A 27,861-nucleotide genomic window follows, 5' to 3' on the forward strand; every position below is an offset into this window, starting at 1 on the left:
GGGACAGCGCCCAGGCCCAGAGTTCAGGCCCTACAACCAGACCCAAAAATAAATAAATAAAAATAATAAAAAATAAAAAAATCTAGTGAAAACTAGGATTACTTTTTATATATTAAGATCCTAGTAAATTAGATGTTTCTCATTGCTTTGTTAGCTTGTTTTATATGTTTAACTACTCATACCAACATTATGCTATTTTTTTCTTTTAGGTATTTGTTATATAGTCTAGGCTGGCCTTGAATTTATAATTCTTCTGCATTGGCCTCCCCATTGCTGGGGTTATAAGTATACACCACAATTCTCACAATTCCCTTGTTATTTTTATTATGTGATTTTATGCCAAATTTTATTATCTTTTAATGGCAGCCTATCCTCACTATTCTTTATTTTTTAATAATAGTTCAATAGAAAATGAATAAACTTGCAATAAATCCTTCCAGAAAATTCAATCATCTGGAAGAAAGTAATTAAAAGAGTCCCAGGGTTTTGGCAGTTATTTGTTCTTGGCCTACTTGGTTGAATTTACCTATGAAATCTTCTGAGTTTGGTTGGTTTGTTATTTTAAGTTTCCTCTTCTGTTTTGTTGTGAGATTTTCACTTGCTTAATGGCTAATGTTTTATTTTCAATTTCTGCTGTTAAATTAGTTTGGGCATTTTTTAAAAATCCCTCTAGGATATCATGTGAGTCATTTCTAAAGTGGTTTTTGTTTTTGTCAGTTGTGGTGCTTGAACTCAGGGCCTGGCTGCTGTCCCTGAGCCTCTTTGTGCTCAAGGCTAGCCACAGCTCCACTTCTGGTTTTCTGGTTATCTGGAAATACATCTCACAGGTTTTCCTGCCCAGGCTGGCTTCAAACCATGATCTCTAGATCTCAGCCTGCTGAGTAGTTAGGATTACAGGCTTGAGTCACCAGCACCTAGCCCAATCTACCTTTTTCTATGTGCCTGGCAATACTGGTTCTAGGACCCTGCAAACCTGTCATGAACCTCAAGTTCTGACAATCCCAGCTGGAGGGATGTGGTTCTTCCTCCACTGACTGACCTCCGTGTCATCTTTTCCCCTTTCCACACCTCCATGTCTGCTGCTGCTTCTCAGCAGGACCCCGCTGCCACTGCACCCACATCAACCAAGTTTCCTAGTGTTAGAATAATTTGTGGTAATCTCTGCAACAAATGATGTGTACTTCTTGCATTCTTAAAGTATCTTTATTTTTACTTAATTTGTAGTCTGCTGTTTGATCATCTTTCAACCTTTTGTCCAAATATAAGCAAATTATAGGTATAAGCATAACTTTATATGTCTTTTAACTTCCACTATGTTTCTTTGAGTCATGAGTTATTTCTGTTTTAAATTTTCTGAATGTATTAAGTATTTACAAATTGTTCTTTCTATTGATTTCTAACCTACTTGTATTGTGGTTACATCAGTGTGATTAAGTTCTGTGATAGCTGATGAGATTTTTACTGTTCTAGTAGTGGTTTTTAAATAAATATTTCATGTGTCTAAAATATTCACATTTAAAAAGTAATGCATCATGAGCCTTGAGAAAAAGAGCTCAGGGATAGCATCCAGGCCCTGAATTCAGGCCCCAGAATCCACACAGGAAAAATAAACAACTCTCACATTTAGGAGAACAGGATCTTACACGTATCCATTAGATCAAACCCAGTTGCACTGTTCATTCCACCATATCCAAATCTTTTTGTGTGATAAAATCTCCTATTATGATGATGAAATTGTGAAATTTGCTTAAAGCAAGGATATGGGTATAAATAGATACTAGTATGTTATATATTTCATGCATATATGCATATGAATGTTAACAGCAGCAGAGTTTGTTGGCAGAAACCCGAAAATAACATTTTTAATTGTGCGTTACTACTGCATAGGCTGAACTCATAGTGTAGAGCTGTATGTAACCACCAAGTATCATGCCTTTGTTCTGTACCTACTAAACTAGAAGAAGTCCACATGAAGTGGAAAAGGCCAGTAGTACAGTAAGTGTATTGATATCCTGTTTTTAGTAAATAAAACTCTCTTTCCTTATGAACCCACGTTGGTATGTTCAAGTTTGAGAAAAGACTTTTATCACCAATTTTGCAGGGAGGTGACTGGTGGAGCTGGGAAGGATAACCTGAAGAAATGTATTTTTTCCACTCCCTACAATAGACATGTTTTTACTTTGAAAGCTTCAGGTAAAGAAAGTGAGGTCATCAGCCCTCACTCATCTTAGGGGAACTGCCAGGAAGATATATGCCAGGTAAAAACAAGCAGGATACCAGGGCAAAGAACTGTCTGGAAACATCACTCATATTCCTACATCTAAGTGGGAAGGTAAATCTGTACTGTTTGCATTCCTTTTACACACTCGTAAGTTGTGAGAGAATTACCTATTTCTTAAGTTAGAGGATTCAAGTTCAAAAAAGAAAAAAAAAAAGAAGCGCCCAAACAACTACAGACTAGACCCTTCCACACATTCTTATTTATAATTCTAGGCCATTCGTGGACCCTCAGATCGCCTAGGCTTATGATCCACTAGATACTAGAAGTTTAATGGCAGAAATAGTAGCTGACCCACCAGTGTCTCCCACATCTCCTTGGAGAGAGAATCCAGCAATCTTGGGATGGAAAGGTGGCAGGATTCTCATCTGTCACACTTCATCCTGGCTTGAGTAAGATGTCCTCAAGTGGGTCCTGTGGTTGTTTTTCTGCTCTGGGGCCCCTTACCTGTGGGGGGCGGGGGAGGAACGGTGCCAGACTGGCTATCAGAGATCATCAAACACTAAGTCTCAAAAGGGAAGATGTGCGGATACACTTTCAGTGCAGTCGTTTTCATCTTTGGCGGTGACAGGAAACGTTTCATAGTACGATTCATCTGGAGGGGATCTGACTGGCAGAGCTGAGCTCCCACGAGGTGGGAGACGTGGCTGGCAAGGCAGGCACTCCATTCTCCTGTGAGCTAGTTGGAACTTTATCCAAAAGGGCAAAGGGAATCCTTCAGGGTGGAATGGTCTCTGCAGGATTCGCTCTGAAGATGATGAGAAAGAATTGGAGGAAAGCAGACTGGGAGTTGGCACCCTGCCTGGGAGGCTGTGGTGGCTAATTCAGCTCCAGGGAGAATAGCTCTTGGGCAGTGGTCACAGCAGGAGGAGTGGGAGTGAGCCCAGGGTTGGAGAGATGTATTCTACAATGGAGAATGACACTTGAACTGGGGGAGGATCCAGTGAGATCCCTAGTCTTCTGCCTTAGACAAGTGGAAACATGGTAACTCTCCCACTGGGGAGTGTTGGAAGGAGTGTTGGGGATTTGGGAGGGAATGGAAAAAGTGGAGCCAATACACCTGTTATTTCTCTTTCCCTGACTCTGGGAGATTGACTGAAGGCCCAGGAACATTCACTGCACGCATGCACATGTACACACACACACACACACACACACACACACACACACACACACACACACACACAAAACCATCCCTTGGGTCCCATGGACCTCTTCTTCTCTTCCTCACCTTTTTATCTACATAGCCAGAAAAGGAGGGAGTCACAGCAAATAAAATAATAACCAAACAAGACGCATATTCATAGTTGATATATATATATCTTTTTATTATGCACAAAGGACTTAAAACTGTGGTTATCAAACTATCCATCTATGCATGTTCACAAAATTGCTGACACACTAAACAAAGAAAAGACAACAACAGGGGTGTTCAAACTGGCCACAGGAACTTACAGGGTCCTCTTTTTACCCTTATAGATAATGGAGAAGAAAATAAAAATCAGGCTCATTCAGGAAAAACCAAAAGAGAGAAGCATTGTATTTGGAAACTGATAATAGACCTTTTTAGAAAAACATCTGTCAGTTTTATGAACAACCCCCAGATCAAACAAACAGGAAAAACATTGCATTGACAACTCACCCAACAAAGCGTGTCTGTTAACACAACCAGCAGTACAGTCAACATTCAACCATGAGGTAGTTACAGTACAAAAACACGAGCCCGTGCACACATGCCCCTCCCCCCATGACACACAAACACTTCATCGGGCCCACTGAGAACACACACAGAAAATGGATTTTTACAATCTTCTTACCAGACAAGGAAAAAGACCATTTTGTGTTTAGGAAATGCTATGCCAACAGTTCAGACAAAAGAAATCTAACTTTAAAAATGTATAGAGAGACTAACAGCTGGCGAATGTCACATGGTAAAAAGTTATAGGATATCCCACAGATAATCTGCCTTGGAATTTGGAGCATTTCAACAACATGGTTAGCATCCACAAACAAAATCAAAATGGCCTCTGTGAACTATGGGCAAAACCTGCAGAAAGAACACGAAATGATGCAGATGGAACAGAGTTCAATGGAATATAACTACAGTTTTAAAGACACTTGAAGAACATGTTATAAAAGTAGAGCTTGTACTTGGTATTGAAACTGTGAAAGATGGCTGCGTATGGTGGCATATGCTGTAACCCCAGCACTGAGGAGGCTGTGGGAAGAGAATTTGGGGGGAAAAATAGAGAGAAGAAAAAAAAATCCCAATAAACCTGTGAGGGATGAGTCAGAAATGCCTTAACAAGGAGCTAAGGGAAACATCTATTCTAACATTAATTTTTAAGAAACATTTCAAATACTTAACAGTATTCACTCTTCAATATGGGGCCGGGTTCATTCCCATGAACTTCTTGATCTGATTAATTCTTCTAACAAAGAGACCCAATGAGACTCCCCCTCTTTCTTTAAAAAATCTTTTGGTTTACATTTATATATTTGTAAATAAATTTAAAATTAAGAGTATTTATAAAATCATTGGCAATGTAGCATCTCTCTCAAAAAATATACATTTAAATATATTACAATTTTCTAAAGCCCTGTCCATATAGGAAATGGATCTTTTAATATTTCTTTCATATCACAGCTAAAAAAGCATTGCTTTTGACAAGATGGAAAGGGTCTTTTAAAAGGCAACAAACTGATCAAAAGAATTCACAGTAACTGAAATTAAGCATTTCATAAGGAGTAACTTAAATTTATCTAAAACACTTAAATATATCTTTATACACATTTTGTAGTAAAATATAGCTATATGTGATTTAAAGACTCTAGTCTTCTCTGAAGACATCTTTAAATTTTTTTTATACATAGAACATGCTAGAACAATACATTCTGCTGAAGGTTAGGCAAAGCGCGTTATTTTCAAACACAGGTAGCGTAATCTTAGGTCTTCCACTCTGATACCTTTAGGTTCAAAATAATGATAGTGAAAGGCAAACGTTTCTGGAGTCTCAGATCACTTTCATTTATCTATGGAAATCTGCACATATTCAAGGTACCAAGGTACCAAGCATGGCGATCACAGCTCTGATGTCATCTGCTTTGGTTAATTTATCCAATTGATGTCTACAGCTATCCAATCAACCAGACTATCCCTCAAAGACTGGGGAGTGGTGGTGGGCCACCTCTACCCATCTTCTTGTTAGTTAGTGCCCTAAGGTGCTAGATTCCACCAACAGTTCCTACAGAGGATCAAGGACAACTGCTGTCCACTAAGGGCAGTGGCATTCGCTTTAGTGTATTTTTTAGGGTGGTATCTAGTTTGTTCTGTGTATGGAGTTTAAGTCAGGGTGTGGTGGAGGTGCTGGAAAAAGACCACTATTTAATTTTCAGTGACATCATCTCCAGCAGTAAATATTTTGGCACTGCTAAATCTTCCCCTGCATTCTACTTGAACACAGAAGCAACGCTGAGCTTATTTTCCTTGCAAAGTGGTATCGTGTTATTTCATTTAATGAGATTCACCTCAAATCATTTTTTTTTTGAGTTTGGGCTATATTAAGGCAATCTAAATGAGTGCCATTCTTCCCAAATCAGCAGTATCTTGGCAAAATAGGCTCTAATAGGCATGAGTCTCTTAAGAGTTTGGTTCTTACAAAAGGGCTTATTAGAAAGGTTAATGTGCTTTGAATGGCAACATTCTACTAAAGGCAACTGAAGAATAAGCTCCAAGTGTGGAAGCCTTGGGCGGCAGGTCTGTCTCAGATGTGGCAGATAACATATGCGTGTGCGTGGACACACTCTGACGTCACCTTGCAAATTCCTCAACTTTACAACCGAATTGTGCTCCGCTGTGTAGACATTAATTTATCAGAACACAATGTCAGAAATGGGTACAAATCTGTCATTTCAGGTTTAGGCTATTTTCAATTTTTAGATACTATACTTGAAGAAATATAAAACCTGATTAAGACATAGTTTTGATTTTGTTTAGAGTCATCAGTGGACAAGGGTAGGTGATAGGCACTTGTTTTGGTCCAAGGCACAAGAAAGGAATGTGGCCTGGATGCAGTCCCCCCCACACCCCAAGGTGACACCCAGGAATCCAGCAAACCTCCCAGAATACCCTTCCTTCTGGGGTGACAGGTCCTAACTGTGCATACAGACAAAGGTGCAGATTAGACAGCAAGGAGGCCCCCGTGGGAAGCCTTGAACCATTGCTTCATTCAACATCTTGGTTCAGATGGAAAAGCATCTTTGGCTTGACTAGCTATTATCCTTTTCCCATCTCCTTGAGTCAGGGATGGGAGGGGGATGGAACTCAGGGCCCCAAATCAAGACTGTTCTCTCACCTGGACAAAGCAGCATTTAAAAACAAACTGGCTGTTTCACATCGAGAAACCATGCTCCCCCCGCCCCCCCACCTCCCGCAGCCTGGGAAGGGCTGGGGAAGAAGGCTACCATATTACCAGCTTTTGCACAAGAATTCTAGTGTGTGACTCAAGTCCAGGGGTCACAATTATGTTGGCGTTGGTGAGGGGTGACTATCACAAATGACCTTTACACCAAAATGCACTGTCTTGACAAGGGAACCAAAAATAAAAACCAAGCCTTCTGGGTCTGGACCCCCGGCCTCAGCCCTGGGTCCCGCTCTGGGCAGTGACAAGCCCCCTCCGGGCTGGCTAGGTGGTGCTGTTACTGGAGCAGGGCGTGCTCTGGGTGCTGCCAATGCTGTGGGCTGCACTGCTGTTCTCCGAGGCTGGTGGGGACGTGGGGACCTGCTGTCTGCCTGCTGTCTCTCCTGCAGGAAAGAAAGAAAGAAAGAAAGCACAGAAAGATGCTTGTTAGGATGTTTTTTACTTTAATTTTTGTGTTGTTTTTGAGTGTGTTGCTTGGGGGGGGGATCTTGAACTCAGGGCCAGGGAGCTGTTCTTTAAAGCTTTTATGTTCAAGGCTGCTGCTCTATCACTTGAGCCACTCCTCTACTTCTGGCTTTTTTGGGTGGTTCATTGAAGATGAGTCTCGAGGACTTCCTTGCTCAAGCTGGCTTCGAATCACGATCCTCAGATCTCATCGTCCTGAGTAGCTAGGATTACAGGCGTGAGTCATCAGTGCCAGATGAAAGGTGTATGCTATAATGATTCCCACAGCTGTGCCATTTTATCTGATGTTTTTCCCAGCTAAAGGTAGAAGCCAGGAACCTAGTTCCTAACTGCCTGGAAGTGCCTTGGCCATCAGTTGATCTGTTTGTTGCTTCAGCATCGGGAAGAAGAGGGTTTTCCATCTGGCCAAGACCCCCTGGCAGTTGATAACAAATGCCCTGGATTTCAGGCCCTACATATAGCCTTTGACAATACCACCAATCTCTGGATTATATGAACAATGTACTCCTTCTCTTACAAAGATGTCCTAGAGCTTAGGGGGTGAAACCTTCAAATATTTTGTGGATCCCTTTTCTTTTTGATTCTTGGGAAGAAGCCTAGGGCTCACCTATGCTAATCAAGGGGTATACCATTGAGGGAGACCCCAACTTTTAGGGGGGCTTTTATTAACCACCCTTGTTTAAAACTGTAATGGTAGCTGAGTATTGCTGTAACCCTAGCTACTCACAAGGCTGACATCTAAGGATCATGGTTTGAAGCCAGCCTAGGCAAACAAACAAACAAACAAGCACAAAAAAAAAACAGTCTTTGAGATACTTATTTCCAATTAACCACAGCCAAAAAAAAGCCAGAAGTAGTGGTGTGGCTCGAGTGGTAGAGTGCCAGCCTTGATCAGGAAAAGCCAAGCACGAACATTAGTCCCTGAGTTCAAAGCCTAGTATTGGCAAGTTCAGATTTTGCCCTGGCTAGAGCAGAGAGGGCTTTGTGGGTCAGCATACAACCTACCTGAGAAATAGGGGTGAGGAAGGGGTACCATGGGAGAAACTTGGGGGTGAGGAGAAGCTTAGCTGTTTGCAGGTAAGGACGCCAGCGGCCACCCCCTCCCTTCCACGTGGAGGCTGGCTGTTGACTGCAATGTAGCTTCGAACACACTCAACAGCCCATGTGTTGTTACACACCCCACTGCACTGCAGCAAAAGCCCACTCTATATGCCAAGTGTGCAGTGCTGTGGAGGGGGGAGGGGGGCCTGGGCTGCACACATGGTTTGCATTTAGCAGTCCAGGAGGCCCTGGAGTGGCTGGGCTCCGTGCAGCCCGCAAACAATGGCTCTAGGTAGGGAAAAGTGTTGGGAGTCCTCTGGGGGCAAAAACCACTGCCTTCTCTTTGAAAAGTCAGAGCGGACATTTCATAAACTTCTGTAAGTGGTCTCCCCATCCCCCTCCCCATGTGGGAAGCCCCAGAGGGCCAGATTTGTTTATGAATAAGTCTCCTCTTTCCTGTCACGCTGAAATACACATCTATCAGCTGCAGATAAGCAGCCCTCCCTTTCTGCTTCATTAAAACAAAACACACCAGGCACAGGAACTTGAGCCTCTGGACTTCCATTCCCCTTTCTGGGGCCCCCTCAAAAGTTTCTGCCAAAAAAGAGCCGGCTCTGCAGAATGTTAGCCCTGGCCCATGCCCCTGGGTCGGGTTACAGCTTTCCCTGACATCCATTTTCGGAACCCCAGCAGCACGCACGCACTTCTGCACCAACCCCACAGCACTTTCATGCATGTCCTTGGCCCTGCTGTTTCCTCTGATTATGTCCTCCTCTGGGATGGGTGGTGGGGAGGGGAGAGGGGAGGGGCTACATATTCCTGAGAAGCTGGGTTAACTAGTTTTTAGTCTTCTCCTGGGGAAATCTACATTTTGGATCTTCTCCATGGCCATCCTGGCCTTCATGTGCATATGTAATTAAGGTTGGGAGCCCTGCCTCAGTGGCAGTTAAGTTCTTGCCAAGAATCTACTTTCCCCAGAGAAGGGGATCAAATCTCTCTCTCTCTCTCTCTCTCTCTCTCTCTCTCTCTGTCTGTCTGTCTCTGCAGTGCAAGAGATGGATCACAGAACCTTGGGTGTGCTAGGTTGGCATTCTAACAATGAGCTATACGCTAACTGATAACATTTTGATGCGCGCACACACACACACACACACACACACACACACACACACACAGCAAAACAACCCTTGTAGCTCACACAGTGACCCACACTCAGCTGTAGCTTCCTGTTACAATTACAAGGCCCGATGTGGCCATACATGAACACTCCAAAATCTCCTTTCCCGTTTAAATAAAGGGCACATTAGGAAGGTGGGAGGAGAGCCACAGCTCTTCTGGCTCTGCTGGCTTTGCTCGCTCAGCCTCCCAGCAGTGGAGGCTGGGTGGCCTTCCCTCCCCAGGGACCGTGCACAAGGCTGTCTTCTCCAGAACGTGACCCATGGCCCATTATTCACATTCAGGAAAAGAGCCAACACCCTGCCCTACCCAGGAAGTCCCAATATTTGCTTTCCGATGTCTTGTTTGACAAGTAGAATTTGTTGCCACATTAGTTTATTCTAACCAGTGCCTAGGAAAAAGGGATCTTTCAGCTTGTAGAATTTTGGAACTTCTTGTCCTGGTAAGGTAAAAACAGTGCTCCAAGGAAAACCCAAATAAAAGGCTGAAGAGGCCCAATCTCAGGAGAGCACGTTCTTTCGCCCATGTGGCCAGGCATGTGACCAGGTCACATTTACCTGTTCGGCGACTTCAATCCACAGGACAAGGAGACTCTCTGTCTGAAAAATCTGCTTGGAAATGTTGGAAGTCCCTTTTGTAGCCTACCTACCCTTCCCACTGCTGTGCTCTTCTCACACATGTGCAGCACATGATTTCTCAATAAAACAACCTTTTAAGAACTTTTGGCTAAATTAAGTGTGTGTGTGTGTATGTGTGTGTGTGTGCGCGCGCTTGCTCTCAGGGCCTGGGCTCTGTCCTATTGACGTTTTGCTCAAAGCTGGCATTCTACCACTTGAACACAGCTACACTTTTGCTGGTTAATTGGAGACAAGAGTCTCACAGACTTTCCTGTGACCCTCACACCTCAGCCTTCTGAGTAGCTAGGATTACAGGTGTGAGCCACCAGCAGTAGCACTCAGCTTTAAAAAAAAAAAAAAATTAGCAGTGGTACTCTAGGAAGTCACCAGTGGAAGGAAGTTCAATGGGCTGAGTCTTCTAACAAAGCCAACAGATTCCCCTGGTATTGCTGAGATGGGGCCTTAGGCTTCTACTCTCCATCATAATGATGACAAATTGGCTTCTTAGAACACCAACTTTCTCTTAAATATCCTTTGGGTAACAAATACAACCAGGCGAAGGATACAGGCAGTTCAAGGAAGGCTCAATCGCTCACACCTATCAAACCTGGCTATCAGAGACGGTCTTCTTAGTTTGCTCCTAAAATCTCAAAACATACTGAGGGTTGGAGAGATTTGTTGGAGGAGTGAGGAGGGGAGAAAGGTGTTGGGGGCCTGGAGTACTCCAGAGAAGGAGAGTGTATACAAGATGAGAATACCAAAGGTTATTTCCACCCATACTAGCCACTGGTGGTCTGAGGCTGGCAGAGATGTTTTGAGAAATGAAACAATATATTTCTTGGGGGAGAATCCGTTTCCTTTCTTCCCTCCCTCTTTCCCTCCCTCCCTTCCTTCCTTCTTTCCTTCCTTTTCTTCCTTCCTTCCCTCCCTCCCTTTCTCTCTCTCTCTCGCTCTGTTTTCTTTCTTTAGCTGAGTGTTATGTTGTCCAGATCTTATTTTGTGTCACCTTTTGGGGGAGGTGGTCTTACTTTACAACTGAGTTCTTATCTCTAGGTCTTTCTTTTATCATGACAAGCTGCAGGGCAGAGATGAATTATGAAATTAGGGTGAAACATCACCAATTTTTGGAAAAGCTTAGAAGAATGATGAGAGGAATCTAGGTTATTTAGCCCAAAGGAGTTTGTAATAATGTCTGTGAGAAATATTACAAGATAGGAGTAGACAGTTGCTGTCTATCTCCCTGGAGGACAGAATATGAGGAAGTGAATTGAAATTACAGGGAAATGGATTTAGGTGAGATAGAAAGGACATATTATGAGGATGAATGTACAGAATTTCTTTGTTTCTTGGGAGATATTTAAACATAATATTGAAAATCATATGCCTGGGAATGATTGAGATTTAGTACTCCTTGATGTTTTTTTCTACTAGATCTGGAGACAATTTTATACCAATTTTATGCCAATTCACACTGGCTTTATGATATCCTACAAAGTTTACAGGCTTGTTGGTTATTCTCTAGTTTAGAGAGGTCTCCCAATACCTTTCTCATTTCCAAAATTTGTTTCTCCCCATTCTTCTAAGCAAAGCATCAGTGGCTCATGCCTTTAATCCTAGCTATTCATGAGGCTGAGATCCAAGGATCATGGTTCTAAGCCAGCTCAGGGCAGAAAAGTCTGTGAGACTCTTATCTCCAACTAACACAAAATCTGGGCGTGGAGGTTATGGCTCAAGTGTTAGAGCACCAGCCATGAATAAAAAAGCTAAGGAATAGCACCTAGGCCCAAATACTGGCATACAAAACAAAACAAGATTAAAAAAAAAAAACACAAAAATCCCAACCACTCCCTGCTCCACAGCGACATCTTGACAGTTCTCCATCTTTTTATTGTATTTATTTATTTTTACAAAATCCACTATGTTGTTGCTTTCCCAGTAGTGCCCATATTTGGGTGTCTTCCTGAACTACTGTTTATTGCCAGTTTGCTTGGTTGTTCTCTTTCTTCTAACACATGTAAGCTCCAAGACAGCCCAGACTGTGTTGTTCACACCAAACTACTAGCACATAGAATAGCATTTGGCAAAAAGAGAGAAAGAGTGAATTTTGTCAAAGCACATTATAAGTGTATATAGATTTAAACTCATGAAACTCCTTTCACAAGTAAGATTCACTGAATAAGTGAGTGAAAGAGTGAATAAATGAGTGACTTAACATATACTAAACAAAGGCCAAAATAATCAAAGAAATTTTTTTTTTTTGCCAGTTCTGGGGCTTGAAATATGGGCCTGGGTACTGTCCCTGAGCTCCTTTTGCACTCACTTGAGCCACAGCTCCACTTCTGGCTTTTTCTGGTGGTTAATTGGAGATAAAGAGTCTCACAGCCTTTCCTGCCTGGGCTGGCTTCAAACTGCGATCCTCAGATCTTAGCCTCCTGAGTAGCTAGAATTATAGTGGTGAGCTACTGGCGCCAGGCCAAAATACATATTTAAGCAGTAAGCTTGCTATTGTTAAAGTGAAAGGAGGACCAAAGTAGTATAGCCATGTGCCCCTGAACATGGCACACAGAATAGAAAAAGAAGAGTAGACCTTTTAGGAAAGAGTTCTAGGCATGGAGTTTTCCAAACGCAATTGTTGTAGCCTCTAGGAGACACTGCTCACGGTGACCCTAATAGTTATATGACTCAGTAGGAATGCTACCATTTTGACTAACACATTTTCCAGGTGTGCAAGTAGGCCACAATTCACATCTGTGACTTGGATCTGTGCTGTGTGCTGCCGACAGAATGGAAAGTGTAAACGAAGGGAAAGTCAGCCAAATGAAGATCTGTGGGTTTGGTTTGGGTTTTTTTTTGACACAGAAGCAGATGCCACCCAACCCCCCAAATATACTAAATGCAGTCTGAGTTCCACCCCCGAGTGCGCTGTGGAAATTAAGAGGACTGAGGGCGGGCGGAATGCTGAGCTCTCCTCCCCGGCCTCTGCGTTCAGACCTCCACATTGCATCTAAATTTCTTGCAGGCTTCCCCAGGTCTAAATCTGAGGAAGTTCTGGATCCAAAGCTCTCATTGGCCCTCAAGCGGCCTCTTTATGCTTGTAGGACCCTGTAATTCCTTGTAATCCATTTGTACAACGAACCAGAGGTCTTCTTTGAATAAAAAGTAATTTAGAAGCTGTATCATCAGCACTGACAACCCCGGTGTCTACACACTTTTTCCTGGCATAACAGCACCACAGGAAGGGGTTCTGGTTTTTCCTCTGCATTTACAAACTTATCTCTGTATTAGTAATACTTTAAAGTCCCCTCTGAACTTTGCAGTCCAGGGGAGAAGAGATTAATAACTTCCCAGTTCAATGAAGAATATGCCATCCACCCAAGCACCCATGCGTGCTTTGCCATAGACAAGAGCTTAAGGTCCTTAGGAGAATCGGTAGCATGTGCTCCCACACAGGACACCCGTAGGTTGCCCTCCATTCTGCTTGGGTCTGGCTTTCTGACCCAGGATGAGTTATGTAGTTTGAGTGTTGGCTCTATGACCAAGGCCAGTCAGGGGGGAACAGACACGAGGAAAATGTCTGTGGGTGACGAGCCCACAGAAAATCGTTAGGGCTCCACAGTGTTCCTGGAGTACTTTGGAGACCACATTGGCTGCCAACAGCCCTAGCACCCCTTCTCTGCAGGAGGTAGGAAAATGTTGCAAAGGCCTGTTAAAACATCTGAACAGTGAGTATTCCTGAGACAAAATGCTATTCTGCTAAAAGCTTTCTCTGGTTCTTTTGTAGAAACTGTTTTTGATGATGACTCCTAAACTGACTCATAGACATTTATATACCACTCCAAGTCAGCATGCTTAACGGCCTTATTTTCTATCTCATACATGAAATAGACTTCACTCAAAGCTTGCTAGTTAGGAACCATTATTTGAAAACTGCAAAGCCCTACTATGAAACTCTCCTAAACTTTTGCCAAGAGGCTAGCTTTAGATTTGGGCACATTTCAGATGCTACACACAAAATGGTTGCTGCTTCTTTTTCTGCTCTAATGTAAAATGTGTTAGTCAGAGGGTGTGGCAATCAAAGGAAAAAAACCATGGCTTATGCTTGTAATCTGAGCTACTCTGAAGGCTGCAACCTAGGATCATGGTTGGAAGCAAACTCCGGGTAGGAAAGTCTGTGACACTTTTATCTCTAATTAACCACCAAAAATCCAGAAGTGGAAGTGTGGTTCAGGTGGTAGAACACCAGCCTTGAGTGAAAAAGCTATGGGACAGCACCCAGGCCCTGAGTTCAAGCCCCAACACCAGCACAAAAAATAAAATAAAATAATGAAAATTTAACAGAGTATCTTTTTCCTCAGAATTTTGAGGTTTGTGTCTAGCAATCAAGAGAAATAAGATATAATGTCTTCATATGACTTATAAATGGCCTGTCTTCCTAGTTGGTCTAATTGACAGTGTAACCAGCATTCAATGGTTCACTGGAGAATGAAGAAAGTTCTAGCTTGCCTCTGGCTGACCAGTCTCTAACAGATTAGCCAGGTTCACCAGACTGTAGACATGCCTCAAAATGCCTGCCATTTCTTCTCCATATTTGCAGGGGACCAGGAAAGAAGCAGGAGAGAAGGCAGTGCATGTGTATTCTCCGGAACAAGAGGCAGCTGCATTCTCTACAGGTGTGGGAACCAACAGGGTCTCTGTTCACGTACCATATTTCTCCACCTTGGGACTGGTGTGTGGGAAGTGGATCCGAATTTGGGGGGCTCATTTCACCACTTTTATTCCTTTGCCATTCATGCAAATATATTTGAAAATTCTTGTAACTTTAGAAAGACACGAAATTTTTGTGTTTATCAAAGAAGATGCGGCACGGGACGGAAAAAGGTGAAGTCTTAGGTTTCAGCATTTATTAGACTGGGGGCAGGGCTCCACACACTGTCAAATAGGGTAATAAACTCCTAATTTCCTTTGTCATTTCCTGCACATTTATAGGTCTATTCTAAAGTCTTAAATTTTGGAGCAATGGTTTATATTTCTAGTTTGTCTATATTAACTCCCTTCCCTCCCTCCCTCCCTCCCTCCCTCCCTCCCTCCCTTGTTCCTTCCTTCCTTCCTTCCTTCCTTCCTTCCTTCCTTCCTTCCTTCCTTCCTTCCTTCCTTCCTTCCTTCTTCTTTCCTTCCCCCCCTCCCCCTCCTGCCAGTACTAGGGTTTTAATTCAAGGCCTGGGCATTATTCCTCAGCTTTTTTCACTCAAGGCTGGTGCTCTACCACTTGTGCCTTTTAGTAGTTAATTGGAGATAAGAGTCTCATGGACTTTCCTGCCCAGACTGTCTTGGAGCCACAATCCTCAGATCTCAGCCTCCTAAGTAGCTAGGATTACAAAAAGCATTACACCTCCCATATGCATCTTATATTAACTTTCTTTAAATTCTAACAACAAAAAGAGAAGACCACAACATCACAATTGCAATGAACAGACTAAGCCTTCCTTTTCTACCACCACTTAAACCACTTTCCATGTTTTTACAAAACCCAATTCTTGCCAAACACATAAATGTGAGATGCAGTGGGAATGAACGACTTTCTCTTCCCCTCACTCATCCATCGAAACACCATCTGTCTGTGTGGCAGGTGTGCAGATCGCGGCCCTGCCAGCGGCAGGGAGCAGGCACACTAACCTGTGTGGGAATAGATGTACCACAGGGCGCCTGTCAGGAGTGCTCCGATCACGAACGCTGCAAAGGCAATCCCCATCACGGTCAGGGTGTCCAGCCCGTGGAAAACGGCTGTAAATGAGGGAATCCAATATACTCAAGATTAGTCCACATCTCACATGGTGATGTTCCATTTGTTCAGCAAACACTGTCATGAAGGCTGAGCATTGACTCATAAAACCCCAGAATGTAGTAAGACTTGTAGGAAAATACCCCATATTTTGTTACTTGCAATTGTTTTTTTTGGGGGGCGAATCAAAGTAAAAATGAAATGATCAAGTTTCTAAATATCAAAATAAAAATGAAATGATCAAGTTTCTAAATTATAGTTCATTTTTAAAAAAAGCTCATTTTAAAAATTAAGATTTGTAAATGCTGTAAAATCTTAGTGTCCCAGTCTGAGGACATAGGATTTGAATGATGACTTGAAAATTCACAAATCAATATGCTTAGGTGAATTTCTCCTATTAAAATCAAACTTAATTACTCTTTTGTTTCTTTTTGCTGGTACTAGGACTTGAATTCAGGGCCTGGGTGCTTTTATCGTTCTTGCTTTTTGTTTAAGGCTGGTGCTCTACCACTAGACCCAAAACTCCACTTCTGGGTTGTTTTTTTAACTGGGTGAATGAAGATACAAGTTTCTGGATTTGTCTGTCTAGGGTATCTTTGAACTGTGATCCTCAGAACTCAGCCTCATGAGTAGCTAGGATTACAAACATAAACCACCAAGCCTAGCTCTCAAACTCATTATTTCTTATTCATTGAGCATGTCCAACAATGAAACAATGAAAACACACCCTCAGAATACATTGTAATATCTTCCTGAACATTTGTAAGTGTGAAAGATAAAAGGAAGAAAGGGGTGAGAAGAAGCAAACGGAATAAGAACAAACACATTTTGTGGATCATAATATTTCATAGATCTCCTAATTAAACACTCAAATTTAACTATGTTTCTCTCAGGTCATTTAATACAGCTAACATTCTTCACTTTATAAGCCTTGATCTTTATGAAGGGAACAGAAATACTTCTCCATGAGAAGTGATGTCAGTTTCATCGTCAGCAAAACATATAAATAGAACGAATTGTTTCTCCATTTGGCAAAGATTTGTGTATTTGAAATTAACTCCAGGCCACAGAAATAGGATATTTCCTTTCATTTAAGAGAACTATCTTCTTTGAGTCACTTAAAAAATGTCAAAATCTGTTTTCAAGGGAGAAAGGATTTGGATACATTCTTATTTGAAGGTCTTCTGGTTTATGTGGGGTGGGGGATTTCTTTGTTTTGTTTTTTATTTTTAATAAATTGGAGGTATAAGATCTTCCCCTGCCATTTCAATACAGTTTCTACTTTTCTACTCTACTCGGAAGCAACTCCAGCTGACTTCTATATAAAGTAAATCTGTCTTTCAACTCACTTCAGTGTGAAAGATTCAGTTGTAGACAATCTCTCTAGCATTCCACAGGGTTTGGGATAAGTATGTGAAGCACAGAAGGGCCTGGAAGGATCGGAACTCCCAAGTCTGATTCCCTACTCTTCTATCTAGCCCTATGCCCCTGGGGATGTTCATTTAAATTTTAAAAAATGAAGATTATTCACTGAAGGCAGGAGTTTGTGTACTTCTAAAAAGAATTTCCAAAAATTAGGAAAGGCTCTGGGGGTGTGTGTGTAGAAGGGGTAATGCCCAACCAACCCATCCAGCTACTTAGCTTAATCCATAGCATACCTATTAGAGAATGATTTATATTCTTTATGCCTTCAGAGGAAATGAGGACTTATGATTACAAATTTTTAGCGAAAACATTCTAAAATTCCAAAGACAGGGACGGCATTTATGAAAATCAGATGAAGTAAGTAAGGGAGAATATATCTGCCCTGATTCTTTTGAAACTCATCTGCTTGGAGAAACTTGGATCTGCCATGATCCATTTGGGTATTATGACATCATCTGAGGGCCACACACAATTATCCATACAAGCCATGGGCACACACAAGAAGCAAACAAGAAGCCCATGAGTCTGCCCAGTCATGAACTGAATGATTTCATGGGACTTACACAACTATCCCCCGATTAGGGGAATGGTTTAGGAGCTTTCATACAGACAGTGTGAATACTGACTGTTCCATAGATGTGACAAGCTCAGGCCTGGATCCCAATCCTGAGATTCTCCGGGTGGGAAGGGGGGGAGGGGGGAGGGGAGGAACGAAAGTACACCTAAAGGAACTTGAGGCAGACAGCTACTAGAGGGTCATGGCAGACTCCTGTCTCTTTTTTGTTTGCTTGTTTTAGGGACTTGAACTCAAAACCTGCTGCTGTTGCTTACTGACTAGCACTCTACCAACCGAGCCAGACCTTTAACTCTCCTAGACTCCTGTTCTCAATGCCAATGTTAACCATAGATAACTTGCTGAACTATTTCTTGTTCACATTGTCTTCGGTGCAAAATGAGGAGCTTGACCTTCATAATTTCCAGCTCCTCATTTTGCAGTCATTTGGTGCTGTCCTGAGTCATTTTCCTACCTGGACCCCTCCCTGGTTACCTAGCCCTTCAATTAGAGATTGTCTTAAACACATGGCCACAAGTTCCATCAGCATTTCCCTGGGCAAGGAAATATTACTTTCAGATCTCTCTAAAGCTTCTGTAGGTCATGACCCATGCCAACAGGCCAACAAATGCATATTTTTTAATGGTAGAAGTAGAGGGAAAAAGAAAGAGGAAGGTGAAGATGAAGGAAGGGCAGAAGAAAAGAAGAAATCATGGGGGGGGGGGAAGAAGAAGGAATGAGAATTCTTATCAAAACTAAAAGTTTGGCAAACCTCCACTTGCCAACTCATTCTTATAAAAAAAAAAAAAGCCAGAAGGCTTTATTTTGAAATAGTTGCATAAAGACTTACGTGGAGGAAACGGACTGGGTTCCTTCATGTTCGGAACATTTTCTGAAACAAAAGCATAAGTCATCATGAAATAAAAAGAAAAAAAAAGAACACCCAAGATTGAAGCAAGGGGTCATCAAAATCTCAGCAGAAGCCAACATTTTCCTGTAAATAAATCCTCTGTGAATGCGCTGGTGACAACTCTCTTTCCATAGCAAAACTGTAACCTGGGTTACTCCAAAATTTTAAGCACTGAACTTTCATTATTAATTATAGAAGTTGCCCAGTTTGAAGGCAAATATATCAACTTAGGGAAATGGTGCCTGAATATACTTACATGTGTGTAGGAGTACACCTTTATGTTTAGTTACAAAAGCAATCAGTATCTTTAAACATCATTCTTCTGCAGTGGAGTCACACTATTACCCTAATTTTAAGATATTCTTTCGTGTGAGTGGTGCACATGTGTGTACACACATGTGCACCAGTTTTGTGGCTTGAATTCAGGGCCTGGATACTGTCCTTGAGCTTTTTTTGTTCAGGGCTAGCACACTACCACTTGAGCCACAGCTCTCCTTCGGGTGAATCTCACAAACTTTCCTGCCTGGGCTGGCTTCTAACCATAATCCTCAGATCTTTGCCTCCTGAGTAGCTAGGATTATAGGCATGAGCCACTGGTGCCAGCAATATATTCTTTTAAGGACTTATATATTTTGTGTCTTTATTAGTATCACACTGCTGTCCTCTATTCAGTCCTCTGGATAACCAGTCTTCTTTTTACCTCTTCCTTGCCACCAACAAATGCTTCCTCCTCTACACCTGTCCAGTATTTCCACCTGGATTAATCTCCTTAATGACTTCCCTGAATATAGAGGGGGGGGGGAATCTCAACTGTTCAGCATGAAACACCAAGTTTCCCCTCCCACTTCTTCTCATGGCTTCCTACACCCATGCTGAGCAACTCACACTTCTTTCCACAACAATGTTCTCCACATTCCCCATGCTACTCCCTGGCATCACACTTGGCAGGTGATCCCTGAAATGGGTAGCAGCTGTGAACCTCTTCCCTGAGGGGCCCCAGCTCCATCTCTCTCCTCCCTGAAAGCAAGGCTGCCGCTCCCACCATTGCACACAGCATCCCTCTTGGGTCACTTTGATGCCAAATCACATTCTAACTTGCTGGAGGAGAAAGAGGGCTCCAGACTTTTTTCTTCTCTGCTTTGAGGGCAGTTCTAGTTCTGACTCATTTGTGCATCCTCAGGGCTCAGAGGAGCAGAGAATTGCCCTTCAAGAAGGGTGTAGTGAAGGCTGATTAACATGCTGATGTACTTTTTTGAAAATGGAGGAAATGAGGAATAAGAATATTAAAATACATCTAGGTTCCAATATTTCTAGATGCTTCACAAAGTGTCACCTGGCCAAGAGTTCAGTGGAGGTTCACCCCAGTGCTGTGAGAGGCAGAAAAATAATTTTTTTCACCATTTTACCAGATGCCATTCAATGGATGAATGGATCAAGAAAAGTGTGACACACATATATATACACACACATACATGTGTACGTAATATGTAACAAATATTTGTGCCTATACAATATATCTGTGTACATATATGTATATCTACACACTGATATATAAAATGGAATTTTACTCATCTACCAAGAAGAATGCTATTATGTCATTTGCAGAGAAATGGATGGACTTGAAAAAAAAAGTTACGTTAAGGGAAATGAGTCAGACCCAGAGAGACAAAGAACACATTTTCTCTTCTATGTGGAAGTTAGATTTAATTTGTAAATATATAGGTAAACTCGCATAGGGTCATGTGCATATATACACGAACATATTGACTAAAGTATGGCATATGCAGGTGAGAATACTCCTTCAAACAACTAACTTATAGTCTAATAAGATAAACATTAGGAAGCTAGAACTTGAAGTGTGGGGAGGGGAAGGAGGAAGACAAAGGGAGGGGATAGACAAATCGAGGAAGGGTGGCTGAAAGCAGTCATAATAGTCAATATGAAAATATATGTGAAAACAGAACTAGGGAAATTGAGGAGATGAGTGGGTTTGAGAGATGGGGAGGATGATGGATGGGATAAGATGCATTGTACTCACAAACTGACATATTGAATTGAAACCTTGTACAATAACTTTGATGTGTGTTTGGTGCCTCTCTTTTTTGGCTCCATTTTCATTCAATAAAAAAGAAACACATACCTTGCATTTGAATCCACAGTGGAGCAAACAGAACTCATGAAAATTTGACTAAAATAAGCAGTAAGTGATTTGATTTTTATTTTTTAAAAAAAAGTTAACATGGTGAGAAAAGATAGGAGTTCAATTTCTCAGGATGACCATCTCAGCTGATGGAATTTCTGCAGCATGAGTTATCAGTGGTCTAGTTCTAGGGGGAAAAATGCTACTGGGCCATTACAACTGAATGGTGGCCCTGGAGCTGTGGTGGCACTGGGGTGGGGACACATACAAAAGTTATACTTCAATAAAATTACTAAGAAAATAAAAATGACTTTGAGTTTGGAATAACAAAAATCTAGCCAGGTGCTGGTAGGTCATGCCTGTAATCCTGGCTATTTAGGAGAATGACATCTGAGGATAGTGGTTCAAAGCCAGCGAGGGCAGGAAAGCCCATGAGACTTTTATCTCCAATTAACCACCAAAAAGCCAAAAGTAGAGCTGTGGCTCAAGTGGTAGACCACTAGTCTTGAGCAAAAAAATCTCAGGGATAGCACCTGGGCCCTGAGTTCAAGCCCCAGGACCAACACAAAGAGAAAAAGAAAAAAAAGAGAAAGAGAGAGCAAAAGAGAGAAAAAGAAAGAAAGAAAGATCTAATTCAGTATACATAGCACACTCTTAGTACACAAGCTACAAAATGGACTCTTCTGAAAGCCTATCTCTCTCAGCCAATAAGTGGCTTAATAATCATGGTAGTAACATCTCGTATTTGTATATTAGTGTTGTGTTTAACAATTGACAAAAGCGTTCATTTACATTATCTCATCTTAAACCCTCAGAGACAACACAAAGTAGGAGTATCTAACCACAAACCTCGCCTACTTGCAAGAAGTAAGAGTTTATGCGCTGAACTAAGTCCAAAGGCATTTAAAGGCCTCAATGGCCTACATCATGTAAGAAGTACACGCACGTTTCTGGGAAGAATTCCATCCAGTTCACCGCCTGTGGTGAAACCCTGCCACGCAGAATCCCCAAGTGGGTTAAGAATAATGATTCTCCCGAAGAAGACCTCACATGTAAGAATTTATGGTTTACAACAAGGCCAGAGTAACGGATGGCATTGTTTTAAAACTCTTAATGGGTTTATGTTGTGATCTAATCTTCTCTCTTCCCCCACCCCAAATAGGGCCTTGTCAGAGAGCTCAACTGAAACCCCTGCTGCTCCTTTCTCCTGCGTGAAGTTCCTTCAAGATTGTGCATCAAAAATAACAAGAGGCTGCAGAATTGAGGACCACAATTTTATCCTCAAACATTTTGTTCCTCTATTCCCCCCCGCCATAACCCCCAAGGAGAATGAAAATAGTTTCATCTTCACCAGAACCCTATAATCGAGCTGGCATGCTGCAAGGAAACGAGTGGATGTAACAATATTTACTTTGGGATTGAGGCTCAGACTGTAAGAAAGGAATCCTAGACATGGCTGGAGCAACCATGTTAACAATCGATTTCTCTGCAGAAAGAATAAACTATAATCAACATTCTGAATCAAGATCTTTTCACATACTCTGAGCAAATTTTGGTTTACCTCTAGAACCAGATTTCCCTCCTTGGATGGGAGGTATGGTTTTCATGTGCCGGACATTTCTGGAGCTATGCATGAGTAACTAACCACAGCTTTTGACCCACTGGTTTTTAATTCCGTTCTTCTGAACATCATTGGTCTACAGCAGGCCCCAGGGAAACAAGGCGTCAAACTGGTACCCACATCTATTGACATGTGGCAAAGAGGAAGGACAGGGTAAGGGTGTCTCCTCTTGGAGATGCTTTGGTCAGGCTTTGTGCAGCCCCTATTCAGGATGCTTCACTGTTTCTGAAATTTCTTCCCCGGGTTCATTCAATATTTATAGCATGTATTGCAGTGGGCCGTTCACTTGTTCACATCCTGCCATTGGATAGAGCTTCTCACCAAGGAAAGTGATCTTTAGAAACCTGGAAATGTCTACAGACATAATGGGTTGTATAACAACAGGTAGGTTGCTCTTGGCACCTAGTACATAGAGACCAAGAACAGCTCCTCATTCTACAATGCCTGAGGCAGCCCTTCACCTCAGAGACACCCAAATGTCCTCATTGTTGAGATTGAAAAGCACTGCAGTAGAATGTAAAGGCCTAAAAGGCAGGGATCATCTGTCAGCTCCATGTCTAGCAGGGGCTCAGTAAACATTGTTTTTAAATAAAGAACCATAAACATCACCAATCTCGCATGTATCTAATTCCTGGTACTGGCCACTGAAACCCAAGCCAGTCTTCACACGGCTTTCAGAGCAGTCACCATAAAGCATAGAAACACTGGTTCCTACGCAAGATCTTCTGATGTGCTTAACCTTCAGAAAGGCAGAAGGGAGTCTCATGGATGAAGTCCGTGTCTGGACTTCTTTCCAAAGGACCCAGTAGGCAAACAGGAAGTGATGGAACAAGAGTCAGTGTCACCATGAACACTAGTTGGTGAAAGCAGATGGAGGGGGTCATGGGGGTTCATTCTATCTCTGTATACATTTGAAATTTCCCCCAAATAAAAAGGTGGGTTTTTTTATTCCTTTAAATGAAAAGCATTTAGAACTATAAAAATCCCTAGAATGACCCCACTCTTTATTAGATTGGAAACTAGATACCTTACTCTGTCAGTTAGGCATCTCTCCCATCTTTCTACTATTTCTCCTCTTCTCTACCTTAGCCTGAGGACAAAATTGGCTGCTTCTTTATTTCTGTTCTGGAAAAAAAAATCAAAAGTGTTCCAAAAAGTAGTGTACCTCCCTTGGATTAATTTCCAATTGACATTCGCAACTTTCCCTCCCATTTCCCTTTTCCTACCCCCGCCCCCACCACCAAAGAAACCTATTTTGGCTAAGAAGAAGGAGAGGAAATTGAAATTTACTGAGTATCCATGATGTGCAAGGGCTTTTATTTTTAAATGTAATGGAAACGTGGAGAGAAGCCAGTATTTCAGACATTTAAACTTGCACATAAGTATTAGGGGTAAATCACGGCAAATTTGGGGTAGTTACCTATTGCTCTCTTATGTCCACTTATCTGTGTGTGTGTGTGTGTGTGTGTGTGTGTGTGTGTGTGTGTGTGTGTGTGTGTGTGTGTGTGTGTGTGTGTGTGTGTGTGTGTGTGTGTGTGTGTGTGTGTGTGTGTGTGTGTGTGTGTGTACACATTCTATTTCAGAGAAATGGTCGCTCTTCCTCCTCACCCTGTTTGGAAACCATCACTGGCATGGCCCAACCACTTTTTATTGTGTAAAGTCAACTGTTTTCAGATGCTATAAAGAGAGGTCAGAGCATGCAAAGCAAAGAGTAACAACATGCCTTCGCTTCAAAATACTTCAGAAACTATGGCAGGATGGCACCATCTCAACTATTTTAATTGTTTTGGCATATACCAAAACATGTATAATAAACTATTCATGCTCTGTCTGTCCTTCTCTCTGTCTCTCTAGACAGAATAGCAGCTCACAGGAATTCTCCTAAACTTTAATATACATTTAAACAGTTTACACATTTATTAACATCTTAACCCTTTAGAGTAGCAGACTTCTTTCCCCCCATAAAACTCGTCCTTTTGCTTCCAGTTCATATTCATTAGAATACTGGGGTGTTACCTTAAATACAAACGTGACATGGGGTGGAGACAGGAAAAGCGGTGTGAGGAGAAAGCTGTCTAGGTTACTGTGCTTTGTTGTGGTGGTGGTTGTTGTTTTAGTGCCAATCCTAGGGCTTGAACTCAAGGGCTGGGTATTGTCCTGAGCTCTTTTGTTCAAGGCTAGCATTTTACCACTAGAACCACAGCACCACTTCTGGCTTTTTGCTGGCTAATTAGAGGTAAGAGTCTCGCAAACTTTCCTGCCCCTGAATAGCCAGGATAACAGCCCTCAAGCTATAGGCAATGGGCTACATGTTTTGCTTTTTTTTTTTTTTAATTAAAAACTAGAATCAATCTTCATCTAAGGCAAGGCTACAGAATCAAATTTCTGGATTTCAATCTTGGGTCTGCCATTCATAGGCTGCATGGGCTTGGCCAAGCTCTTTAAGCTCTCTCTGTAAGAGGTGTTCCAAGGACTACTACAATAATCACCCTAGATGGGCTGAGAAGGCGGCTCAGTGGTAGAGTGCTTGCCTTACATGCATGAGGCCTTGGGTTCCATTCCTCAGCACCACATAAGCAGAAAAAGCCAGAAGTGGCAGTCTGGCTCAAGTGATAAAGCCTGGGACAGTGCCCAGGCCCAGAGTTCAAGCCCCACGACCGACCAAAAAAAAAATCACTCTAGAGTATTTAGCACAGAACCTTGTACAAAGTGATTATCGTCATTATCACGCCAGCCAGCACCACCAATGTCTTTCCATCCATTACCGAAAGCTTAAGTCATAAAAGAATGATAAGCCAACACTGGCTCTCACAGGTAGCAAAAATGTGCTCATGACTATCCCATTAGAAACAGCAGCCCAGAGAAGGAACCCAAAATTATTTATATAAATTTGATGGCCTACTTGCTCTGCAGAAAAAGCACCTAAAAGGACAGCTGAGCCTGGCTGGCCGCCTTCATCAGCTGCCCCAGAACACACCCCCTGGCCCCCCCTCCCAGGAACCAAATAGCCTGAAGCTCTGCCAGGGCTTTCCAAGGATACCTCTGCAGGGATAGGATAATGAAGCATCTCCTTGGTTGGGAAATCATTACCCAAAAAGCTAATCTCAGAAGGTGATCTGCCCACTCTGAGGATAAACAGGCATGACCTTGCTATGATGCACGTCAGCCAACAAGGCCTTTGCTGAGGAGCAGGCCAAGTCACAGTGAGGTAGAGGAGGTGGAAAAAAAGTCTAATTTCTCTTATTCTCCAAAAATGTTTCCCTCCTTTGTGGAGAGAAGAAAATTAATACAGAGGGAGAAGGATGAAAGGGGTGACATAGTTCTAGATGTATTATACTTACAAATTGACAGTTTAAACTGAATCCCCTTTGTAAAACTACTTAAAGATAATTTTAAAAAGAAGATGATGATGGAGGAGGCAGAGAAGGAGCAGGAGCAGCAGCAGCAGCAGCAGTTGGGTGCTGGTGGCTCACAGCTGTAATCCTAGCTACTCAGGAGGCTGAGAGGTGAGGATTGTGGTTTGGAGCCAGCAGCATGGGCAAGAAAGTCTACGCAACTCTTATTTTCAATAAACTACTCAAAAAAACTGGATGTGGCACTGTGTCTAAAGTGGTACTGTGCTAGCCTTCAAAGCTCAGGGACAGTGCCCAGGCCCAGAGTTCAAACCCAAGGAGCAGCAAAAGGAAGAAGGAGGGGGAGGACAAAAATAAGGGGGGGGGTAGGAAAAATGAATACACAAAGAACTGAAAATTGCCAGAAAACAGATCCAATCAGTTCCAAGTGAGAAAGCAAATCTGCATATAGCCTCCCCTCCTCAGAACCTGGCCTGTATTAAACAGTTTAAACTCTTCAATTGTTTAATAAAACTAAAAGCAATAAATTTTCCTCCCTCACATGCAGCTCCACTAAAATCTAGTCTCAATGAGCAGGTCTCATGAAACTGCTTTGATACTTGGTACAACTTTCCTTTTGAACTTTTATGGAAAGAAAACACTGTACTTTCAATATAATTACAGTAAGTTTAAATAAAAGTAATTGCCTAGTTTACAAGAGAAATTACTTAGAAAAATACCACCAAAGTTAAAAAAAAGAATGAATGAATGGCTGGAGGTTATACCTTGGCAATATTAATTCCTAATTATTGTCTGGCATGGGAAAATACCAGCTATTTGCCTTCAATTACCAGCAGAAACACTTTTTCAAAAGAGGTAACAGGAACAGATGGAGTATGAGGTAGCTATGTCCATTGTTAAATCACTTTCCTAGTACAAAAAAGAGCCACGTGTGGTCTAATTGTGACTTCTTGGCAACACAATTAATTTGTTCTTATTTTCCCCCTGGACCCAATGAAAAGCCACATCACTGAAAGAAAGACAGCACTTTCAAATGGTTGGAAAAACCAATCCATAAAAGTAAAACAAGCAACAATGAAAACATTATGGAGGAACCCACAAACATCTAAATTGTAACAGGTAGTTAAAAGCAGCTTTTGCCAAAAAAGCAGGGGGACTCTACCCTGGGGCCAAGAAAAGCTAGGCATCCCAGCCTCCATTTCTGTATTACTCTTTGCTCTGTGCTTTCCTGTTGCAGCCATCTTGGAACCCAGGACTGATTGATACTGTCTTTACAGAGAGAGCTGGAGAAAACTGCCTTAAGGAAATGACCAGCAATCTGTTCTCCATAGAACACTCACCCTGAACCTGCCTGTCCAGATCGCTTCTTTCTAGCTTGGCAGTGACTTCAACTTTCCCTACAATTCCCTTCCCAAACCAGGAGGAAATAATAATCAACCAAACCACACCCCTGCTCCAATTCTCTATTTCAACCTAACATTCATGTGTATACCCCAAGAGGAGGGCATGAAGTGCTTACGTTTCCTTTTCCCATAGCATACTTGAGCCTCATAATAAAACTTGCTTTTTCTGCCCTTTACCATAACTTATCTCTTTATTTGGGGTGGTGGACTCAGAGTGGCCAAACCTGATGTGCAGAATTCGTGGAATTTGGGTGTTTGGACTCGAAACTCTGGTTTCATAACCCACACGTTTCAAGTTTAGGATGGCTGGCAAGTGGACTAACAATTCTTTTGCTTCCTTCAGTAATAGGGCTGTGTATTGCTTTTGAAAAAGGGCTTCCGGGCTCCCTTTCCAGATGAAGAACATAAATAAAGCCCAAAGAGGAGCAGGTGGCCCAAGAAAGCCAACAGCGGTGCTGTGTGCAACCAGTTCGAAGCCAGTGCCCTTCCCACCACTCCTGCCTTTCCGATGTGAGCATGCAGTGTTCCCTAGGGAGGGGACAGGACAGCTGCCAACAGCAGACAGGATTATTGGAAGGTCCCAGCTGTCTTCATAAAGGTCACACTACCAATGAGACAATGGCCAGCACCCACCTGCCTCTGTTCTGCCAACTCCCCATCTAGCAATTCTCAGATCACC

General features: G+C 42.3%; 1 protein-coding gene across 3 annotated transcripts in view; it reads right to left on the reverse strand.

Annotated features, from left to right (window-relative positions):
- Nucleotides 1-3,578: 3,578 nt before the first annotated feature.
- Tgfbr3 (transforming growth factor beta receptor 3) overlaps nt 3,579-27,861 on the reverse strand; it is a 173,025-nt gene continuing 148,742 nt past the window's right edge. For all 3 annotated transcript variants that reach the window (XM_070007635.1, XM_070007636.1, XM_070007638.1), the window contains 3 exons: nt 18,606-18,647; nt 15,672-15,779; nt 3,579-7,082 (listed from right to left, as the gene is read on the reverse strand). In XM_070007635.1, the coding sequence (XP_069863736.1) occupies nt 6,964-7,082; nt 15,672-15,779; nt 18,606-18,647 (269 nt within the window). In that variant the 3' untranslated portion in view covers nt 3,579-6,963. The remainder of the gene's footprint in view (nt 7,083-15,671; nt 15,780-18,605; nt 18,648-27,861) is intronic.

This window comes from Dipodomys merriami, unplaced genomic scaffold (genome assembly GCF_024711535.1).
Source record: "Dipodomys merriami isolate MVZ:Mamm:240054 unplaced genomic scaffold, mDipMer1.0.p SCAF_7, whole genome shotgun sequence".
Classification (NCBI taxonomy): Eukaryota; Metazoa; Chordata; class Mammalia; order Rodentia; family Heteromyidae; genus Dipodomys; species Dipodomys merriami.